General features: G+C 45.5%; 1 protein-coding gene across 21 annotated transcripts in view; it reads right to left on the minus strand.

Moving 5' to 3' along the window:
• Asap1 (ArfGAP with SH3 domain, ankyrin repeat and PH domain1) overlaps positions 1–21,503 on the minus strand; it is a 296,102-nt gene that overhangs the window by 205,660 nt on the left and 68,939 nt on the right. For 9 of the 21 annotated variants that reach the window (NM_001276461.1, NM_001276467.1, NM_010026.3 and 6 more), the window contains one exon: positions 19,850–19,976. In NM_001276461.1, the coding sequence (NP_001263390.1) occupies positions 19,850–19,976 (127 nt within the window). Of the gene's footprint in view, positions 1–3,169; positions 3,324–19,849; positions 20,175–21,032; positions 21,495–21,503 lie in introns of those variants that run through there. The other 12 variants (XM_030248317.1, XM_006520401.4, XM_030248316.1 and 9 more) reach the window with 4 other exon arrangements.

The raw sequence follows: 21,503 nt of genomic DNA on the forward strand, positions 1-21,503 counted from the left end.
GAGATAGCTAACGGGAGTCGGCTCTCCTTTTCTATCACGTGGACTCTGGGAGTCAAACTCAGGTAGTCAGGCTTGGTGACACACTAGTGCTTTACCCAGTGAGCAATCATGCTTGGCACTGTTGTTGCTTTTTAAAGGGAGCCACATCTACTGATATTTTGTGTAACAGAAATGAAAACAGAAAACGTTCCAAGTCCAAAACACATTTAACAGGCTGTCAGAGAAGACACCATCACTCATCACACAGCCCTTGGGAAACTCCAGTGACAGGAAGCGAAATGTGCAAAGAGCACCTTGGCTTCGTTCTGAAGGCACTGCTGGCCTTTGGAGGCCTTAAGCTTCTCACCAAGCGAGAGAACCCCAACACCACGCTTCCAATACTTCCAAGAGGGGAAATGGCAAGCACCTAAGGCTGTCAGATAAGCCTAGGCCAGAACTTATGTTTGCAAACAAGGAAAGGCTTGGCACATCAACAGAAAAAATAATGGCACAGGCTGGTAAAACGATGGGACTAATTCCAAAGTATTTTAAAAAGATGTTTCTATGTTTTCTAACTTACAGTATTTATTTTCTAAAAGTTTGATTTATAACTTTAAACTACCAACTTAACTCTGAATGAACACCAACTGATGAAAACTGGCAACGGGGTTGATGTTCTGTGCCACAGCCACCTGTCTAGGAGTTCTCATAAATAATCAATATAACAGGACGCTGGTCCAGTATTGTCACCAGTATAACAAAATGAACTGAGTCCCAAGAGATACCCTGTCATGTTATAAATGCTGACTGTTCACAATAATTAACAAGAAATAAAAGGGGATTACATATAATCCCCTTTAGAAAGTAAGCTGGTTGTGTGTAGAAGTAGGTAAAGAATTTTTGTTTTTTGTTTGTTTATTTGTTTGTTTGTTTTTTGTTTTAGTTTTTTTCGAGGCAGGGTTTCTCTGTATAGCTCTGGCTGTCCTGGAACTCACTTTGTAGACCAGGCTGGCCTCGAACTCAGAAATCTGCCTGCCTCTGCCTCCCGAGTGCTGGGATTGAAGGTGTGCGCCACCACACCCAGCTCCAAGAATTTTTTATGAAAAGAAAATTAAAATACTAACAGCTGGTTCATCTCAGCCGGTTCCTCTCACTGGCTGCCTTTCTGCATTGCTGTAATAACCTTCCAACTTTCCTGTATTCAGCTTGAAATCTCTTCCATTCACTAAGACAGTCTCTCTTCTACGTTAGAGCAGAGAGAGCCGGTGATCAGCCCTTGCTACACATGCTTGCTCCTACAATCCTGCCTACATAAAAGATGGTCCCAGAAGGCACTTCCTCCTGGGAATAGTCTTAGAGGCCACAGCTGCCATTTAAGTTCAGCATTTACCATGGGACAACAGAATGTAAGGTATTGGGACCCACAATAGTCTTTTCAATACATATATTCACTTTACAGATGAAGAAAAGGCTCCAAGGGCTGAAATGGCTTGTCCTAGCTCAGGACTAGGAAACCAAGGTCTACGGAGCTCTTCACTTCACCCTACACTTCTTCACACAGAAGCACAGTACAAATGCCACTTTGACACTAAGATACCTATTTACACAGTATGCCTGGAGTAGAGACCTAACCAGAGAGAAGTGAGGCAACTTGCCCCAAGTGGCATGGTTTGCTATGTGACAGCTCATACCTTAACCAGTGGTTGTGAGGTTTAAATGAGCAAACTGAATTAACCACATTCAACAAGCATTCAATAAAAATTAGCTGTTACAGTTAAAGTTCTCTACATATAAAAAAAAAAAAAGCACTCAACAAAGAAGACCCAGTAGCCACAACAGAGCTTGCCTGTCAGGTAAATAAAGAGGGGACAATACTCCAGGGACATTATTCTAATCTCTCCCAGATAGTTTTAGTGGCCAAGAACCCAGCAAACACTGTGGTATCTCTAATGCTAGTGATGCCATGCACATCTTTTGCAAGAGTGCTTTCCTTAGGGAGATGCGATAACATCTATTCTGGTGGGTTGAATGAGAATGGCCCCCACAGGTTCAACTGTTTCAATGCTTGGTCCCCTGTTGGTGGAACTGTGTGGGAAGGATTAAGAGAGGTGGCCTTGTTGGAGGAAATGTCTTACTGGCAATACCCACACCATTCCCAGTGACCTAGTTCTCCCTGACTGGATCAAGATATAAGCTCTCTGCACTGTTCCAGTGTCATGCCTGCCCGTTTCCTGCCAGGCTCCCTATCATGATGATCATGGACTCTAACCTCTAGAACTTCAAGTCCCAAATTAAATGCTTTCTTTTATAACTTGGTCATGATGTTTTATCGCAGCAATAGAAAAGTAACAAGTTATCTTATTCATTTTCTATAAGTACAAAAACAAATCCTCCAAGGTCCAACTTGGGGACTCAATGAGCTTATTGGTACTACTTGCAGAATATGGGTGAGAGCAGTCTCATAGAAGCATGAACAATCCCAAAGCAATTCCACAACTCCAGAAGTCTCACAGTTTCACAGATGAAGTCCCAGGACCCTCCTCCCTAACTCCTAGTTAACCTTCCATAACGGAGCAGTTTCAGAGATCCTGTGACCACATGCAATCAGGGACAGAATTATATACAGCTAAATAGGAGGTGCACAGGGAGTGGGGGAAGGGACTGAGATCAAGCAAGGGTCCAATGACTCTTCCTAGATCCCTCTCTGAGGAAACATCAAGAATCAACAAGCTGAATCTTGAGGCTTTCTACAGCTACTCTAATGAAAGGGATGGCTATATGCCAGAGGATGATGGTTTATAACAAAACTTACAAAGAATTCTTCATTTCTGCCACAGGCACAGTCAGTAGGGTGTAACAGAAAACGTGCATCCTCTGCTGCATCACCTCTTAACCACGCCACATGGCCGAGCCTTGCTTTCTGCAGCTCAGGGCTGTAGCTCCCTGCTACACTACTGACTCTTCGAGAGGGCCATCAGACTCTGGCTGGGGGCTGCTGATCTTGGTTTGCTTGCTGCTCCAAGAGCTCATAAACCACATAAGAGTTCATTCCTCGGCCATACCCCTGAGGGCAGCTGTTGCTGAGCTCTTAGTACACAATGGGTGATTCAGAATCGAAGCTGACGGCCCGCAATCAAAATCACAAGGTTGGAGCTGGAGATGTACTCTAGGTGGCAGAGTGTTCACCTACCATGCGTGAGGCTCTGGGTTGAATGGCCAACATTTCATAAAAGCCAGTGTAGCTGCACACACCTAATCCCAGTTGGAGATGGTAGCAGAAGGATCAAGGCAACTCTTGGCCACAGAGCAAGCTCAGGGCCAGCATGGAACACAGGAGAACCTTTCTAAGAAAAAGAAAATCACAAGGTGGGGACAGAATGACAGAAACACGTGCACATTAATAAGTAAGTGCCTTACTATCCTATTCTTCCATGTGAGCTGAAAAGCAGTCAGGAAGACTGCATCTGAAGAGACGGTGGGCTGTATACAAGCCTCAAGCTCATGGATGCCTCCGTAGGCTGGACACATACCGGTGGAGCAACTCTGCATTAGGGAGACACTAAGTCTCTGCCTGTTGGGGAATGAGAGTCACTTCACCTGTACTCAGCACCTACCAGCACTCACTCTCTCTCTTGGGAGACTGAGCTGACGTCTCTAAACTATCATTTCTTCAGGAAGACAACACACATGACATTCTTTGTAATCAACATGTCTCATAAAAGTGATAGAAACCTTTAAAGCAAACAAAATAAATCACATGCCACAGATGGGGGCAAATAATGTTGTGCCTTGTGGTGAACAAGTAGTTACGGGTGAGCAAACTCAGGCAGTAGTTTTGAGCAGATCAACAGAATCCATGAGGGAATCAGGAGCTTGAGGAAGCCAATGTGAACCACAAGTTCAACATGGTGGAGCTCTTTTCTGCTTGGGAATTTCCATCTCACTGGCTTTTGGAACTTTTTAATAGAGCTTTGTTTGTGACAAAAACTATCTCAGGGCTCAAAGACAAAGCCAATCACTTAAAACCCAGAATACACACTGGTAACCATTAATGTGTTAAACCAATGAGAGCACTAACCTGAGGAGCTTTGGCCTGGCTCTGTGCCCCTAAGGTCAGCAGGCAGTGGCTGTGAACTTGGGGCTGAGGAGCAATCTCAGTGATCTGGAAAATGAGGCAGCTGACCTTATAACCTCTAAAGACTCGCTCTTACTCTACAACTCCACGACTGAATTATTTCTCCGGAACTCAGACGCTCCACCTAACACTGTAACACTGTCTCAGTATCCTAGACTGCTTCTCCAGACCCTCCCACCCTGCTCAGGGCTCACAACCAGCAGTATGCTGCCTCTCTCTCTCCTCTCTCTCCTCTCTCTCCACCCCCCCCCCGTGTGTGTGTGTGTGTGTGTGTGTGTGTGTGTGTTTGTTTCATCTATTCACTCAGGTGCTGCCTTTCAACTGTTTGTGAGGCTTTGGGAACAACAACAAAAAGACTTCTTAAAACAGTAACTGGATAGACCTGGGAATAAAAACTCAATGAGAAAAACCTGGAGACACTGCTTAGAGAAAGGAAAGTGCTCTCCCACACAGCTGTGAGAAAGAATGGGTTTGTGTACAGCAAACGGTTACTTCCCAGGGAATGAAAAGCTACCAGCTCCTGCCAGGCAGAGGACAGATTAACAGTAACTTAGTGAACAAAGAGTTAAACAAGGTTAGGCCCTTAGGGAAGTAAGAACAACTTTAGAAATAAACACACATTACTCCACACTGGGTAACAATTTCTGCTGGGTGGAGAGCCCCTCCCCATGCTGTCTTCAGACCAAAAGCATTCTAGAAGAAAGAGTAGAAGTAGAAATTAATGATCTCATTAGTAAGGGTTTCTGGCACATATTCTTGTACCTGATGCATAAAATGCATGTGGGCATATATTTAAACTATGAAGTTAAAAACGTTTTTCACATCTACTTCTGTAACCTGCTATGATACCTAAGGCAGCAGTATGCTATCAGGGAGTCAAAAGACCTGGTTTGAACCTCAGCTCTACCATATAAGAGTTGTTCACCTTGGATAGACAAATTTCTAAACAGCTATTTTCTCCTTATACAATATAAAGGACTGTTGAGTGTTTACAAAAAGAACTAACACAGCACTAAGTTCCAAAGAAAAGCTTAGTAAACACTGGCTATTAAGAAATAACAGTTCCTGAAGACTAGAGGCTGTGCAATCAATGATAGATACTGCATCACTACAAAACCCTTCACAGCAAAGACATGCTACCTGCTTTCCTTTCCCTTTGGGGATAAGAATTCACGGTTGTTTGTGTCATAGAGTTGATCTGTATTTAGTGTGACTTTTATCATGATGTATGTTAGGGTCTAACAGATCAAATTAAGTGGCTAAGTCAAGTGACATCCCGTGTTACGGCAGAAAGTGAAGTGGACACTAACCTACCGCCAGCCTGCTCCAGAGGGGAGCAGACAGAACAGCAGGAAGCTTGGCTGGGCACAGGACAGAAAGAAGTCCACCTTGCTCCCCACGTGTCAGTATCGACAGCCAATTCATGCTTGTTCCCAGTTAAGCCCACATCAAACATCCACAGTGTCTAAGCACACAGAGTGCTTGCCTGAGCAACAAGTGTGGGACCCTGGTGGGAAGCTGCAGAGAGGTGAAGAACAGCGACTGGGAGAATTGAAAAGTCTGACAGTCTTGGGTTCCATCTTGGTTCTTTCCCTTCATGATGTAGCTGGAGAAAGGAAGCTGCCCACTGGCAAGCTTCCGGTCACTCATCATCATCCGAGAGCTGGCGAGTCCATTTCCACAACTGTTAAAGATTACCAGAGGAGGCTTGCATCCTTAGCTTACTATGCAGTCTAGTGCTGGATATGCATGCAAGACACAGGCTCTTTCATGGATGACTGGCTTGACAAACCTCAGGAAAAGTTCTGACATCAGGAAGGGAAATAGAAAAGGTATTCATTTATGAAGGTATCTGTTCCAAACATGAAGTAGAGAGGCAGCAGGATTCCAGAATCAAACATGGAGCCGGCCCCAGGGAGCTTTGCATGGGTTACTATGTGCTTGGTGCGGACATGCACCGTGCTACTCCCGAATGCCAGCACCTGGAGGTAGAGGAGGAAGGAGGAAGTTCAAGGTCCAGGGCCAGCCTGGCCTACATGAGACATCTCAAAAAACAAACAAAGCAACCTAGCTGTGGAGTTGACTGCTGACAAGAGTGTGCCTTGACTTACAGATGTGCCTGCCCTTTAGCTGATACCCCACCAGGAAAGGTGCTCCTGACAGCACGCTCACAGAGAGGCCCGACATGTTCAGAACTACTTAAAAGTAGTTTTTAGTAGTTCTGAATTTTTTTGGAATAAAGAAAGTACACTCTGTAGAAACACCCAAATGTTGCAAACTCAAATGTTACCAACTTGCCTGACAAAATGGATAGAGCTGTTTTAAAACCTCAAAAATGACCAATTCACCTGACCAGGCGGAACCAGCCTTCTTCTATCCAAGAGCCAAGGCTCAAGAACAAAATCTGAATTGCAATTTGGCTTAAACAGAAAAATGAAACAAAACAAAACAAAACAAAACAATGCTAGGCCTGCCTTCAGAAGGACCTATTCAAGTCACCTTAGTTCCCTTCTCCTGGTCATTTCCTCCTCAAGATGCTCCCCAGTCTGTCAGCCCCACCCCCAGCACAGCCCCTCTGACTTTCACTGTATGGAAGTGATGTGGCAGAGCAAGTGGGGCTGCACAAGGCACTCACTGCGTGACTGTGGTGTGGGTGTTTCTTCAAGGGGTCACACGATGGAACCCTGGTCCTCAGCAAAGTGACGCTGAAGTGACACAACTGTCAAGTTCTGTCCTAGGAGAGGATTCTCCCAGGACCTGGAGCTTGTTCTCCTGAGACTGTACCTGGCCACTCTCTTTGACTTCTGCCAGTCTCATCTCTCCTCTTGCACATCCCACCCACTCTGATGCCATCCACTCTCAGTCTTCACCAGAGCCATGTTGATGCTGGCACCGCATGCTTCACTTCTAGAACTGTGAGCTTAATAAACCTCTTTCCTGTCTAACGATCCCTAGCCCCTGATGACGCTCATGCAGTACTTACTGAACCTACACAAGGGACTCGATTCAATCTCTCCAAATGCAGCCTTGTGTACTTTATTTTAGTAGCAAGAAATGATTTAATATGGAGTTTTCAGCCAGAGAAATGTCTTGTTGATTTAATAATCAGAAACAAAAAATGTTTAGACAGCAAGGCAGATTCACTCCTTATTGTCCATGCAGAAGGAGCAGAGAGTTAGCTTGTTTTGAAAATATCAGCTCCCTCATTAATCCCTCACTCCACCTCTGAACTGCTTACTCCTAAAAATAACTGATGTAAACGGTCTAGATCTCAACACCTCCCACTCAGCTTAAAGGAAAAAAAAAAATCATGCTTTCATTTTCCACTTGCAGACACCAAGGTGTGTCTCGTGTTGTGTGTATGTTGTATACATATGTTACATGTATGTGCAAGTGTGTTTCCACTACGAAGGCAAATGCTGAGCAGCCTCTCTGAGTTACTGGTACTCTGCCACCATAACCACTAAAACCAAGCAAGGCAGGGTGGCAAATGGGATCAAGGTTTGGGCCATGGAACCAAGGCTGGATCACTAAATCAAGCCCCGGATGATTGGAAGGTGGGGAAATAGCAACCCCAAGATCCTCGGAACAGAGCTGGCACTCGGAAAGTGACTGGTGGGACAGCACAATTAATTCTGACAAAAGGTCACACAATAAATTTAGCATGGTATTCAAATTGGCTGTGGCACAACTTTCAAAAAATCTGAGGAACCATTCAGTCGATAGGCATATAGTCCTAGTCCAAAGAGGCAGACTCGGCTGCACTCAGAAACCTTTACCAGATCTGCTTTCAAGAATTATAAATCAAGTGATCACTGCCATAATTTTAATCAAATATCTGCATTCCAACAGGTTTAAAAAGGGGGCTGGGGGAGTGTCACTAGACCTGAGGACACTATGTGTGATCTTTTAGAAGTAATGCTAGTAGGTCATGGGACCTAGGAGAGTCTAGGACTGCCACTTTTCTCAACTGGTAGAATTTCTGATTCCATTTTAAAACTTACCCTTATACCCATGCATAAATGTAGCTCTCATCCCTCATCAAAACAAAACCAACCAACCAAACAAACAAAAAAACACCCTTCTTTTGGCAGCAGGTAGAAACGAAAGCTACAACTAGTCAAAATGCAGGGCACAACAGACAGTGGAGTGCCCAGCCCCGATGGATACAACGATAACTTTACCACGACATTTAAGGTTCAGGGAACACACAGAAAAGGGAGTGGGGAGGCTGCAAAGACAAGAAGATAAGGATCTCTTATATGAGAGTGCGTGTTCTATGACAGCAAAGTTACAGCCATGAAATCCCAACACTAGTGCTGCCTGAACAAGTCCTGAATGATGGCAACCCCAGCTGACCAGCCAAAGTACGTGTGAGGTCCCACTCTTAGATGGAGAGCTACAGACAATTAATGACTACTGAGTGATGGAGTATCAGTCTTTCTCAGGGACGAGGCCCCTAACTGTGGTCAGCCTTAAACACACAGACAGATGCACCACTAAATGGACTTTACAGGCTATGCTTATTCTATGTATACATGGAACGATAATATAAAAAGAGAGAAATGCAGTAAGAATGGCTAGAAAAAAGGGTAAAGACAAGTATATGAACATAAGTGAAATATATATATATATATATGTGTGTGTGTGTGTGTGTGTGTGTGTGTGTATGTATATGTATATATATCACTACTTCATCAGCCCATCATGAACAAGGCTGTTCTAAAATGAGAAGAAAAACTACTTCTGTGACCACCCAATGGTTGTCATTTACTGCCCCATCAGGGATATTAAAACAACAACAGCAACAAATAAGCAAGTTGAACCTGAACTGCTTGACTCAGCAAAAGCCCGTTTTCTCTTGGCTCTATCTCACATGGCTAACACACGCACGGCACTTTAAGATGAGTCTGAGAGAGGAAGGGCATGAACTACCCAAGTCATCTAAGCCTAGTTCAGTCATCCATAAAACAGAGTCTCGGGGCTACAGAACTATTAAGGTGAGGCGAGGATGTCTGTAGAGTGCCCAACACAATGCCGACGGCAGACTAGATGCTTAATTGTAGTGGTTTTGTTTGTGAATTTGATTTTGTTCCAATGCTTACATACAAAATGCAGAAGCCTTGGGGCAGCGACAGTGTTATTTGACTTGGCGCTGTTCCATGTTCTGGGAGGCAGTGCGCTCACTTGCTTTGCTGTGAAAAAATATTACTATTATTAAAGCAGGAGCAGCTGCTGGGCCAGCAGTGAGCAGCTCTTTTGATTTGCACTCTGTGGAAATAAGGAGTATCTAATTTTATGTAAACGCTACTAATGTGAATAAACATCGATAGAAAAAGGAAATGAAATTCATAAAAAAAAGGAATGATTAATGAATATAAAGGAGCCCCCACCCTCTTATCTTTTAATAAAAGCAAAAGGACAAACAACGACAACAACAACAACAACAAAAATGGAGACTTTCTTATTTCAGGTGTGACAGGGTCGTGAAGAAGCCCTTCCATGGAAGCAAAGTCATTAGTCCTTGTTTATTCTTGTGTCTTGGTTACTTCCCACTGGGAGAAAGCCGATGAAGCCAAGGAAAACCTTTGCTCTGCCTAGCCTTCCAACCATCCTGGGTAACTATAGAAAGATTACTGAAAGAGCACCAAGCCATCACTTTGGATTCCACTGTTGGTCTTTCTTGACCACATCAGCAAAGCTAAGAGTGTGCAGCACAGTCCTCTAACCACAGCCCTTCGTGTATCCCAAATGAATAGAGTAGACGGGAGAGGTAAGACGTGCAGAGGGAAGCGCATAAAAGCTACTATCTTCCAAGTGTCACCAGATAACAGGCACTTTAACCTACCTTCTGTTACCTCCTAGTTCTCCTGACACAAGACCCTGTTGTCTCCACCCAACTCTTACTTAAATAAAAACATAAAGAGGAGGCCAGGAAACCTGGATTTCTGCTTTGCTGTGTCAGCTGTACAGAGGGGGCTGAGGAGGGGGGCTGTTCCTAGCCTCTTCCCATTCTCTAAGGACCGGGAAGTGCTGAGAAGTGGTGAGAGGGAAGGCTTAACCTGAACAATCATAGGTCCATCACCCTACCAGAAGCTGACCAAACCAGAGCTGATCTGCTGTTCCAAGCTGGGCCACTCTGCACTTCCCTATGAAATGTGCTTTTCCACAGCAGAGCTCAAAGATACCAGCTCGTGTCAGGAAGGTATATAGGGCCAGTGTGAACATATCTGCCAGTAATCTAGGACTGAGTAGTGTACTGCCTTTACTGCCTGTCATTCTTCCTCTCGTGTCCTACAGAATATTCTATGAGTCTTTCCAACAAATCCAAATGCTATTTAACTAGTTCTATTTGTGTTTTTCTTTGCTTTGTGTGAGTATCTATGCGGGGTGGGTAGAGATTTGAAATTTACCAAAAGGAACATATGCACCTTTATTTTCTGGGCCCCAGCAACCTAATCCACAAAAGGACGGGATGATCTCTGGTTATTTTCCATAACAAAAGAATTATCACCATACCTATTACAGCCTGCTGCATGCTGGGTTTGTTCACTATGGTTGTCCTGGTCTAAGCCCCTGGGGCATGATGTTACAGAATACAAGGTATCCCTGCTATGTTAATAACAGAGTGGAGAAGAATGTATATTTTCTTCACATCTGGCAGGAGAAGAAATGGTCTCCATTAATGTAGCCAACTCTTTGCTTTCTGCAATAGCTGGCACCAAATTCTAACTGTTTTGTGGTTCTTACCTCACTGAGCCATAAGGCTCCAATTTTGTTTTCCTAGCTTCTGGGTGGCTAAATTGGGTACTGTCTTATCAAAGGGATACATATTCCAGTTCTTGGGGGGAAAATTATACCGTGGCCTCAGCATTAAAATTCAGCTCTTATGTAACTGACCACAAACGGCACCATGGCACAGGGCTGCTCAGATAATGCTCAGGCCCAGGAAGAGTTCACTGTGAACTCATCCATTTAGTTAAAACAAGCAGAGTCATATGGCTCCTAAGCTGAGCCACCCCTACTCCAGATACAATTAAAATTACTTTATGAGACGGCAGCAACTCTATGCCCTAACTAAACAGAAGGATCCTTTCCACTCTAAAGCTCCTGCCTCCAAACCAGAATAGAATCATTTGTGGTCTCAGTGCTTCAAGCTATAATCAGCAAAGCACACTATATTCCAGGTAGGACCAAGGCATACGTGCCTCCCTCGAAACGGACAAAGTCAAATATCTGTGTTCATTATATAACAAAACAGCTCATTACCCTAAACTCCAACAAAACCAAAAGAACAGTGCTGCCCAGAATCTGATGCATCAATGAAGGGACCCTGTGGACATGTGGCAGTAAACAAATTAGCTCTGGCTGGCAAAAGCATGGGACAAGAGCCTGCACAGGGAGCCCATCAAGCTAGCCTGAGTCAGACGGCAACACCAAGCACTGTTTCTCTCATTTAAGGGGTAAGAATACAGTCACTGAGCAAGCAGCTTACGTCAGCTCAACCTGGCTATGACCATGAGCCACAAATGGTCCCAATCTTTAGTTCTACCCTGGTCCCATCTGTGCTGCTAAAACCCAGATCCTTGAAGCATATGGAGTCAGCACTGCCACCTGACCTCCTCATCACCTACCTTTCCAAAGCACTTCTGCCAACTGTCATCCTGGTGACACACCAGCAATACAATAGACCCACAGTAAACAGCAACAGTCCTGAGGGTAAGAGCCATCAAGAATACAGTGATCACCATGCCAGGCAATACTCAGCACTTGACATGCGCTGACTCACTCTTCCCATAAGGAAACAAGAGACAGAGAAAGCTTCAGGAACTTGACCAACAAACATCCTGGAAATCAAGCAGCTCAAGTAAACCTGGAAGGAGCGTCCCCTCCATCTACCCAGCGGATCATTACGGGTCCACTGGTAAACCTTCCGCCTGTTCACTTACCTACTAAGGAATGTGTAGTGACAATTATGGAATGTTGGTTTCTTTAAAAACCACAAATATTATCAGAATATGTTTTTGGTTTTTGTTTGTTTTTTAAAATTCCATGCGTTCAATATAGAGCCTCTGCAGACTGTCACAGCAGCTGACTGTGATTTGCCTCATGCTCTAGCAGGGGCATGATTTTGCCAGCTACAAGTAGTTTCTGCAACTTTGTGGATTCTGGGGACTTTTTAGAGTATATAAATGCTAGAGCCCTGAAAGGTTTTGTTGGTTGGTGGGTGGTTGCTGTTGGTAGTGGTTAGTTAATAGTTGTTCAAGGAGGAGGCAGAGGAGAAAGGAAGAAGAAAGAAGAAAGAAAAAATTAGATATCCTGATGGTGAAGTTAAACTTGCCCCAAGGAACTCAACACCCCTAATAAGCAGGAAGTAGCATAATGATGACATTACCCTCTTTCCCCTCTTTTCTTCTCTTTCATCTAGTGTTAGGGGGTTGGAAGGGTAGGAAAAGAGTGGGGAAGGGTGGAAGAAAGAAGATCCCACAAAGTAGCAAAAGACCAGCTACAGAACGCTAGGGCCTCTCCCTGGCCTCCTTGCCTATGGGAGGAACACTGACTATAAAGACTTGGATCCTCATTGGCTGCTTTTACCAGGTCAGGACATCACTTAATGAGTGTCTCGTGGGCGTTATCTCCTTTTCTATTCAAAAGGATACCATTTATGAGATGAGGAAACAGACTTGGGTATGATCTCCAGCCCCATCACTTACTCATCGTTAAATAACACGTGTAAGAAGGGATATGCCAGGAAATCCTCAAGTGACTACGTGATGTATATGGAACCCAACACTCAGGGCTTCAAAGACCCCCACATACAAGGCAGTTTGCAAAGGCCTGGTCAGTCTGAACATCTGACACAACAGGCTTTTGATGGAGGCCTCTTAACCAGTATCAATTGTGCTATGACCTCACATACCATGTTTTTAGAGGCCAGCATTTAACTCAGTGACTGGTATGTGCAAAATGAGCTTCCTAATTTCAGGCTTATTTCAGGCTTTCTCTCTAGAAGCTAGATCCAGAGAGTAGTGCTGGAGAAGACTCCCCCAGCAAAGCACAAAAGAGTCAAAAGCCCTGAGTTCAAACCCTTGCCTAAGTTCCTCATCTTTAGACCTCAGTCTCCACATTGAAAGCAACAGGACTGACAAAACTCTGTGTGAGCCCCTGTAACTCACCAGCTTTACTCCCCAGGGATGCAACGCTCCAAGTGTCTTCCGGTGAACAGGAAGCTAAGTAAGATTAATACTTTGCTCCTCCACTTTTAGGCGGCTGTAACCAGCAATCCAAGCATGGGATCAGTGAAAGATTATCAGCACCATACTACTAGCTCAATGAATTAAGAGTCCAAATCAAATGCACAATAGCAGGAGAGTTACACGGAACTACACTACACTAGTAGGGGTGTACACCAACCTTTCTGTAATATTGTAACTGGTTATTGGATTCAACACAGCTCTCAATGAGCCTCTTGGAGATAGTCTCCACACTGCCAACCTCAGACTGGATGTTACTCAAGTTCCCTTTAACTCAACTATATACAGTGATTCCTTAGCAATGAGTATCCTGTAAACCAGGAGGTGGTGGATGGCCAGGCAGCTCAAGAGCAGACAGGATCTAAGAGGCCTACTGCAGCTACAACTTCCGCCACAACTTGCAGTTCAGCCTTGTACAACTATGGAGGTTCACAGGCAAAGGGCTGGTCAACAGTTTCAGAATACATATGCCAGGATGGAAGTGGAAGTCACATGGCTTTTTCATAGCTGATGAGGAACACAGAGGACTCCTGGCAGCACCATGTGTGACCTTAACAAACGGACATTTAGGGAGAGGCCTACCTAACCAGACTAAAGCAATTGGCTTGCTGTTTCTCTCCTGCCTAAATTTTATTTATAAACTGTGAAATATATAGAAAATAAGTATGGTTTTAAGTTCATACATTCTGCATCCAGACTCCAAGTCTATTGCCTACCCTACCAGGAAATCTTGGGACATTTAACCTCTGAGCTTTTATGTATGTATGAAAGGAGAATACTAAGAATACCACTCAATTGGCCTTTTATTATGTGAAGATGAAAACAATGTTTTTTAAAATAACAAAGATGTAAATGAGGGCATATGGCATTACTGTGAAATACAGGACTGATGGATTCACACCTTGCTGTAGGGTGCATGAATCTGAAACACAAGGGAAGCTGCATTCCCTGTTTTTGTAAGCAGACAGTCATTGAACTTTGCTAGGTTCTGAGAAAACGTACCGTAATTACTCTCAGACTGGATCAGAGGCTTGGCCTCCAGAGCCTAGACTTCTACAAAGGATACTGGTACCACAGGGAGAATTCTCTTTTGTTGGTTTTGTAGGAACAGATCCAAATACATTTTCTCTACTTTAGGGAAAATGGCCCACAGGGTCTTTATCTAAACCCTCCAGAGAAGGGTTCTGTTGATGCTTCTGTTGTCTAAAACTACATATTTTTTGAAGGTGACTAACTAGTTCTCTAATCCATTAAGACCTGGCTTTAGAATTTCTAGGTGAGAGAGTCCACAGGTTAGCACTAGAGACCTAATCTTACTTACCAAAGGCTAGATCTCCAGACATCAATAAGAAAGACAAAGCTCAGTATTGTGATCAAACCTTCAAAGAGTGGAGCCACACTTAACAAAGGAAGTCTGACTGGCGTGCAAGAATACTCTAGCCTTGATACTCTAAGTCTCAAGTTCATTTCTGACTGGCTGTGAACCAAATACACAGACAGACACACACACACATACACATACACATGAGAAACAGTTATCTGTAAAATGGGACTATTAACAGTAATGCGACAAACATTATATGATAGCATATCTATATGGGGGAGGGGACACGCTAGAGAGATGGCTCAGTGATTAAGAACACTGGCTATTCTTGCAAAAGACCTGGGTTTGGTTCCCAGCATCCTTGTGGTGACTCACTTCCCTCTGTAACTTTAGTTCCAGGGGATCAGAGGACCTCTTCAGGCTTCTTCAGGCAACAGACACATACATGGTATGTAATACACACATGCAGGCAAACACTGATATACAAAAAAATAAAAATAAATCATATATATACATATATATATATATGTATATATGTATATATATATATATATATAACTAGCACATAGTAGGAATATCAGTAGTTGTCAATTGCTGTTACTGTTAATATCAAAGAGACCTCTGGTAACCTTTGATCAAATGATTCTAAGCCTTCAAAAACAAGTCTCCAAGCCAGAACCACACTGACATCCAGCAACCTTAGAAAGGCTTTTGAAGGCACCTTGCAGACACAGTTATTCATCCCCAATCCCCATGCCTAGCAGCATAATGCATTCAATGGTGCATGTACTGGCTGGATGGCAGACTGCAGTATTTAGTTTATATTGCTGTCATGAGTATTCTTTATTAATTCTCCCATCTATGAACTTAACCTTTCAGTCCTATTAAGAGTTATGGGGTTTTTTTTTCCCCTTCAATAACATAAGCTTCCAAATAATCCGAATAATAGCCTCGGTGCCCCAGCAGGGCTTGGCAACTGGGACTGCCACACAGATGCTCCTCAAAGATGTGCTGAGCAGATGCTGCCCATAGGTCACTGATGTAAGTTCTCACATTTCAAACTGAAACCCATATCCATACCTTTGAAGAAATATTATACTAAAATTACTACTAAGAAGTACCTGGAACATGGGCAGGAGGAAAAGCTAAACTACTAAGGACCTTAGACATCTCTTCCTGAGACCAAAACTGTGTTGTGTGACAGCACTGAAGCCCCATCTATGTACTACGGAGTCAATAAATATGACTTTGCAGACATTGAGAATGTGAATCTTACGTGGTAGCTGTGTAAAGAATTCCTGAAGTCCTTTACTTACTAAGGAAACCTTAGAGAAAAGTCATCTCTTTGGGCCTTTTCTTCTCAGTAAAGTGGAGATAAGAGCTGTCCTTTTCTCTTCATACATGACTATATGTAGACTTTACACAGAGGATGCACATAGCCCTACACAGCTGACTACAGGGAACTATGTATCCCATGTGCCTAAAACTGGCCTTATATGGAGCAGCATCTAAAGAAATGAGCAAAGATTATTTCCATCAGCACCAAAGTAAAATGCTGGCAAATAACTAGTAACCTTGATGAATATGACATGTTCTCCCTTGTACCCAAGGCCCTAAGTATTGGCCACTCCCAATCTTTAAAGAGAGAATGCATCTCAGCATCTTGGCCCGTATTCCTACAATGCATGCATTCTCAAGAAACCCTTGTCTTCTAGCCACTTATCTATAACTTGTAAAGGGTCGCAAGCAGAACAGCATATACTAGAATGCTCTGGTTCCTGAATAAGCAAAGGATTGGCTGTGTGCTTGGAAACCACTTACAGGCTAGGATGAAACCTTAGCTGAATCCCAGCTGATCCATTCCTGCCTCTTAAAGGCAGCCACTGGTGTCCCAGCCAAACCATTACTTGCCAAACCATATGTGTCCCTCAGCCCTAAAAAGGAAGCCTTGAAGTAAGCTTTTAGCCTCTTCATTCTATGTATATCTGATTCATTTCCCAAAGTGCATGTCCCAGGGGGCTTTAAATATAAATATCAGCATCTGCCCCACATGGTGTACTGTTTGACAGGGAGACACAGTGAAAGGGGAAAGTGCTAACCCCAAATGAATCAATTTGGTGTTCGAAGCTTGGCGCTCTAACAGGTTTCCAGTTAAGCCCCATGTGTGTTAATTAGTAACATAAACAGCAGATAAAGTCACAAATAAACAGGAAATTCTTAACTATCAGAACTAGGAAAAGACTTGCTTCTAAACAATAGTCCAAGCTACCCAAATTACTCCCTATTCTAGAGTGTCCACATCACCAAAAACAAAACAAAACAAAACAAACTACCCAAAAATTCTATTTCTAAGAATAACCACAATAACACAAGCCAAATTCTTTCAATTTCCAAATCTCTCACTTGTGAAGAATATGCAAACATTTCCTGATATTTTCACAAAGTTTTCCTTCTATTTTGGGAGCAGTAATCCCCCTGCCACCCTCCCCCCATTACAATGATATATTTTTATTTTGAGACAGGCTCTTCCTATGTATTCTAGGCTGGGAACTCACAACCCTCTGCTCAGTCTCTGAGTGCTGGCCGCATGGTGTGTGGCACGTCTAGTGCAGGTCCCTGCCCTAGCATTTTATGAAATAAGGTCTTGCTGTGCAGCCCTGGCTGGTCTAGAACTCATTAGGAAGTCCAGGCTAGCCTCAAGCTTGATCCTCCTGCCTCTATGGACCAACTGATTGGATTACAGGTATGTCCCACTACCCAGCCTAATTTTGAAGAACCAGGTTGGCATCTACTGAGGATGTACCTTCAGCTGTGTTATGATCCAACAGTAAGAAGCTAAAAAGACGTTTCATATAAAGAAGAGGTCACCATACAAAGTCAAACCAAATAGACTATGATTCAAGGGTTAAAAAAGTACACAGTGAGGAAAATGATTTCTTAACCAAGCCTGTACTCAAGTTTAGAAAAAGAATGACAAAATTCTGGTATCAATTACTCTACATGCTTTAGGGACAAGAGTATATCAATGTATTCTAATATGTCACTTTTGAACTTTCTAGACTGGTTCTAACTCTTTCTCAAGCCCAAAGGCCTATTCTTCTACCTAAGCTCAAACACACACACACACACACACACACACACACACACTCACACACTATCTCTCTCTCTCTCTCTCTCACACACACTCTCTCTCTCTCACACACACACACACACTCACACACTCAAACACACACACACACACACACTCACACACTATCTCTCTCTCTCTCTCTCTCACACACACACACACTCACACACTCTCTCTCACACACACACACACTCACACACTCTCACACACACACACACACACACACTCACACACACTCTCTCTCACACACACACACTCACTCTCTCTCTCTCTCTCACACACACACAGGGTTGGGGGCAGATACTTATTTGACATTAACTATTCTAAAAAAAGGTGCTTCAATATGCAAATATCCCCCACAAACAGCACCCCAAACACCCTTATCATCTGCTGCACAAACAGAATACAGTAACACTATCTGAGTGTGCAGAAAGTTACAGTAACTGACAGCTCTATTAGCAGACAGAGAAGAAGTTATCTGGCAGAAAAATAACCCCACAGCCTAATCAATGTTAAACCCTTTAGAGGCATATCCAGTTAGAAATGGAAAAAGATGACCACACACTCCTAGATGAGCAAATTTGTCAGCTTCTTCCAATTATATGAAGGACAGAATCACTTTGAGGTTGAATGCCTGGCTACTCTGCTTAATCCCTGATATTAACCGTCAAGCAACTGACAGGTCACAAGGGGGAGGGGTATTCACTACCTCTGCCTTTCAAATACACTTAGGTAGGTAGTATTTCTCCATCCACTTGAACATTCATTTCCATCACTCAACAATGGCTCCAGAGAAAACTCTAAAAACAACCCTTCCTGGAATTAAACAGACTAGTTTATAGCACCTGGCAGGTGGACAAGATGGGACAAAGAAATCTCCCACCCCCTAACATTTCCATCTCTTATGCATGCACCCAAATACCAGTTCTCCATACATCAAACAACTTGACTACCACAGCCAGTTCCAGGCAGAACTTCAACATTCCCTATATTCCCGAGGGCTGGTCCCTAGCCGCCCTAAATAAAAAAAAGAGCTCCCTGAACCTCAAATAAACCAAGTGTCTAATTCCCATGGGGGAAACCCTCTTCCTGCCTATACTGTCGTGTTCAGCCAAGACAGGCCAAGCTGCTTAGGATGGGAATATTTTGTGGCACTGAGAAAGTGTGCTGAGTTTCTGGGAAACTGCCTTATTTTCACTGCTTTTTCACTGGCTTGTTTGTAGCTGTAAATATGTGCTTAAGGCGTTTCTCCTCACCCACCCCACGCTCAAGATTTAAAAGAAATAGCTTTGCCCTTGCCTCTGCCCCTGGACATCTATCCGTTGGAGGGTCCTGATAGGCAGAGCTGTTCTTTCCGCAGCTTCTGGTCCCATCTACCAGTCTGATCAGCTCTGCAGACTGCATTGAGTGTCCTGCGGATCTGGTGCAGCAGAGCCCTAGAGAACCAAAGCCACTGGAGCAAGGGGCGCTGGGCGGGGATCCGTTTTGTACAGACCTCCTTCCACTGGGCTTTTGCTCACTTTAGGCACAGGGGACTAGCAGACACAGGCCCAGGGATGGCAACAGTCTCAATTGAAGTTCCCTTTTATTCCTTTGGGGTTTTCCACCAGCCCTTATCTCTACAGCTAAGCCTGCCTGGCCCCGCTGGGCTGCGGAGAAGTGCATTCACGGCCCATCTCCAAGTCTCTGGCTGGTGACCTTGGCCAAGCAGCCTCGCCTTTCTGCCCTCGGTGGCCTGACGCCACGTACTTCGTGGGTTAGGAAAGGGTCACAATGATGTGGAAGCGCTGAGCAGACTGCCTGGCACCCAGACAGGGTGCAAGGCAGAGAGGATCTCTCTTCTACTCGGGTGTCCAGAGCTCGCTCAGTCCTTCCCCACTTCAGTTTCCCCGGCTTTCAAACCTGCAGGATCCCGGAAAGGGCTGCCAAGGAGGACCACAGGGGCCGGGGGCTGCCGGAGGGGGTGTGGCTCCCCGAGTCGCCGGGCTCCCCAGGGCCCCAGCCCACCCAGCTGCCAGGCCGCCGCCTACCTCCTCCAGCAGCGTGACGGTGTTCCTGCAGTTGTGCAGCCGCGTGGTGAAGCTGGACGTGGTGGGCGAGTTGTAGTCCTCGGTGGTCTCGGCGATGAACTCGGACACGGAGATCTGGTCCGGCATCCTGCCGCGGGAGGGACGAGACACAAGCGGGGGCGGGCGTGAGTCACGGCGCAGGCTCCCGGGGCCGCCGGGCGGCTCATGAACGCCACGCGCGCAGCCCGACCCGCCGCGGCGCCCGGCCTGGCGCGCGAGGAGTGGAGCGGAGAGGAGCGGAGCGAGCGGCGCAGCGCCCTTCAAACTGCAAGCGGCGCGCGCAGGCGGCCGGGGACGCGCCTCCCCGAGCGCACGCAAGGGGCGGCGGGGCGGGGCGGGGCGGGGCGCGACGGGGAGGGGCGGGGCTGGGCGGAACGGACCGCTCCGGTGGCGCTGACAAGCGGCGAGGCTCGACCGACTGGGGCGCTCGCTCCCGCGGAGCGGCGGGCGGCGCGCCCGCGCCAGTCACGGGGACAAACACGGAAGTGCTCTGCGCACGCGCCCCGCACGCCCCGCCCGCCCCTCTCTCTCCACTTACCCCCCCCCCCCGCCGCCCGGCCCTCGCGCGGCCCCCACCTCGCAGCCGCCGGCGCTGGTGCTCGTGCCCGTGGGGCTCCGGAACCGCGCCCCACGCACACACACACACACCCGGCCGCCCCCGGAGCGGTTACTTCAGCGAGCTGGTTACGCGAGCGTTTTTGCAAGAGAGGGACCAAAAAAAAAAAAAAAAAAAAAGTTGTTCGTGTTCTTTTTTAGTCCCGAGTGGGTGCAGGAAGCGAGGCCCGGAAAGCCGTCTCCCTTCTGCGCGGACCGAGGGATGGGGGCGCAGCCCTGCTGCCCTCTGAACGCCAATGCTGTGCCTTGTGCAGAGACAGGAAGGGTTGTTTTAAAATACTTTCATCTGTCCAGATGTATTTGGTTTTTTTTTTTTCTTCCCCTACCCCAGAGGACCGCCGAGCATCCGGAGATGCAAAAAGTATTTCTCAGGTGCAAATGCTCTTCACTGCTAAGCAGGAACTGACTTTCTTCTGAGAAAAGTACCAATTCAGCCCCAGCAAGATGTCTACTGTTGTTAGTCCAACATACCCATCTAATTTCTCACCACCGACTGGAAGATTTTGAGAATGGTATCAACAAAACCCACCTAGTCCTTGGGATTGGCCTCCAGGAGCCCTTGAAAGCGTATGACTGGCCTCCATTAAAGCCTGCTTTGGAAGGCAAGCCCTGTGGCCCACTCAGACCTGCCTGCATACCGTCCGATATAGCTAGCTAGAGGTTGTGTTCGCTGGCCTTTCTGGCCGCGTGTGGGTCGTGTGGCTCAGGGACCCACGGAGAGGGCTTGTCTTGAGTGAGGACCGGCAGGGAGGGAGGAGAAGACTGCATGTCAAGAGGAAAAGGTTCGCCTCACAAGCTGACAAATTCTGAGATGAGTGATGTCGGCAAGGGCCACATTCCTGCTGTCTTGGAATTTGCTTTGCAGCAGAGGACCAGACAAATAGGCAATACAGAGGAGGAGTAGGAGAAAATGACAGAGCCATACATAAACCATGGTCAGAGAAGGCTCAGTCAAAGTGTGCAGAATAGAATGGATACACCACTCGATACCCTGTTGGCT

The sequence above is a fragment of the Mus musculus genome, chromosome 15, assembly GCF_000001635.26.
Source record: "Mus musculus strain C57BL/6J chromosome 15, GRCm38.p6 C57BL/6J".
In the NCBI taxonomy this organism is placed as follows: Eukaryota; Metazoa; Chordata; class Mammalia; order Rodentia; family Muridae; genus Mus; species Mus musculus.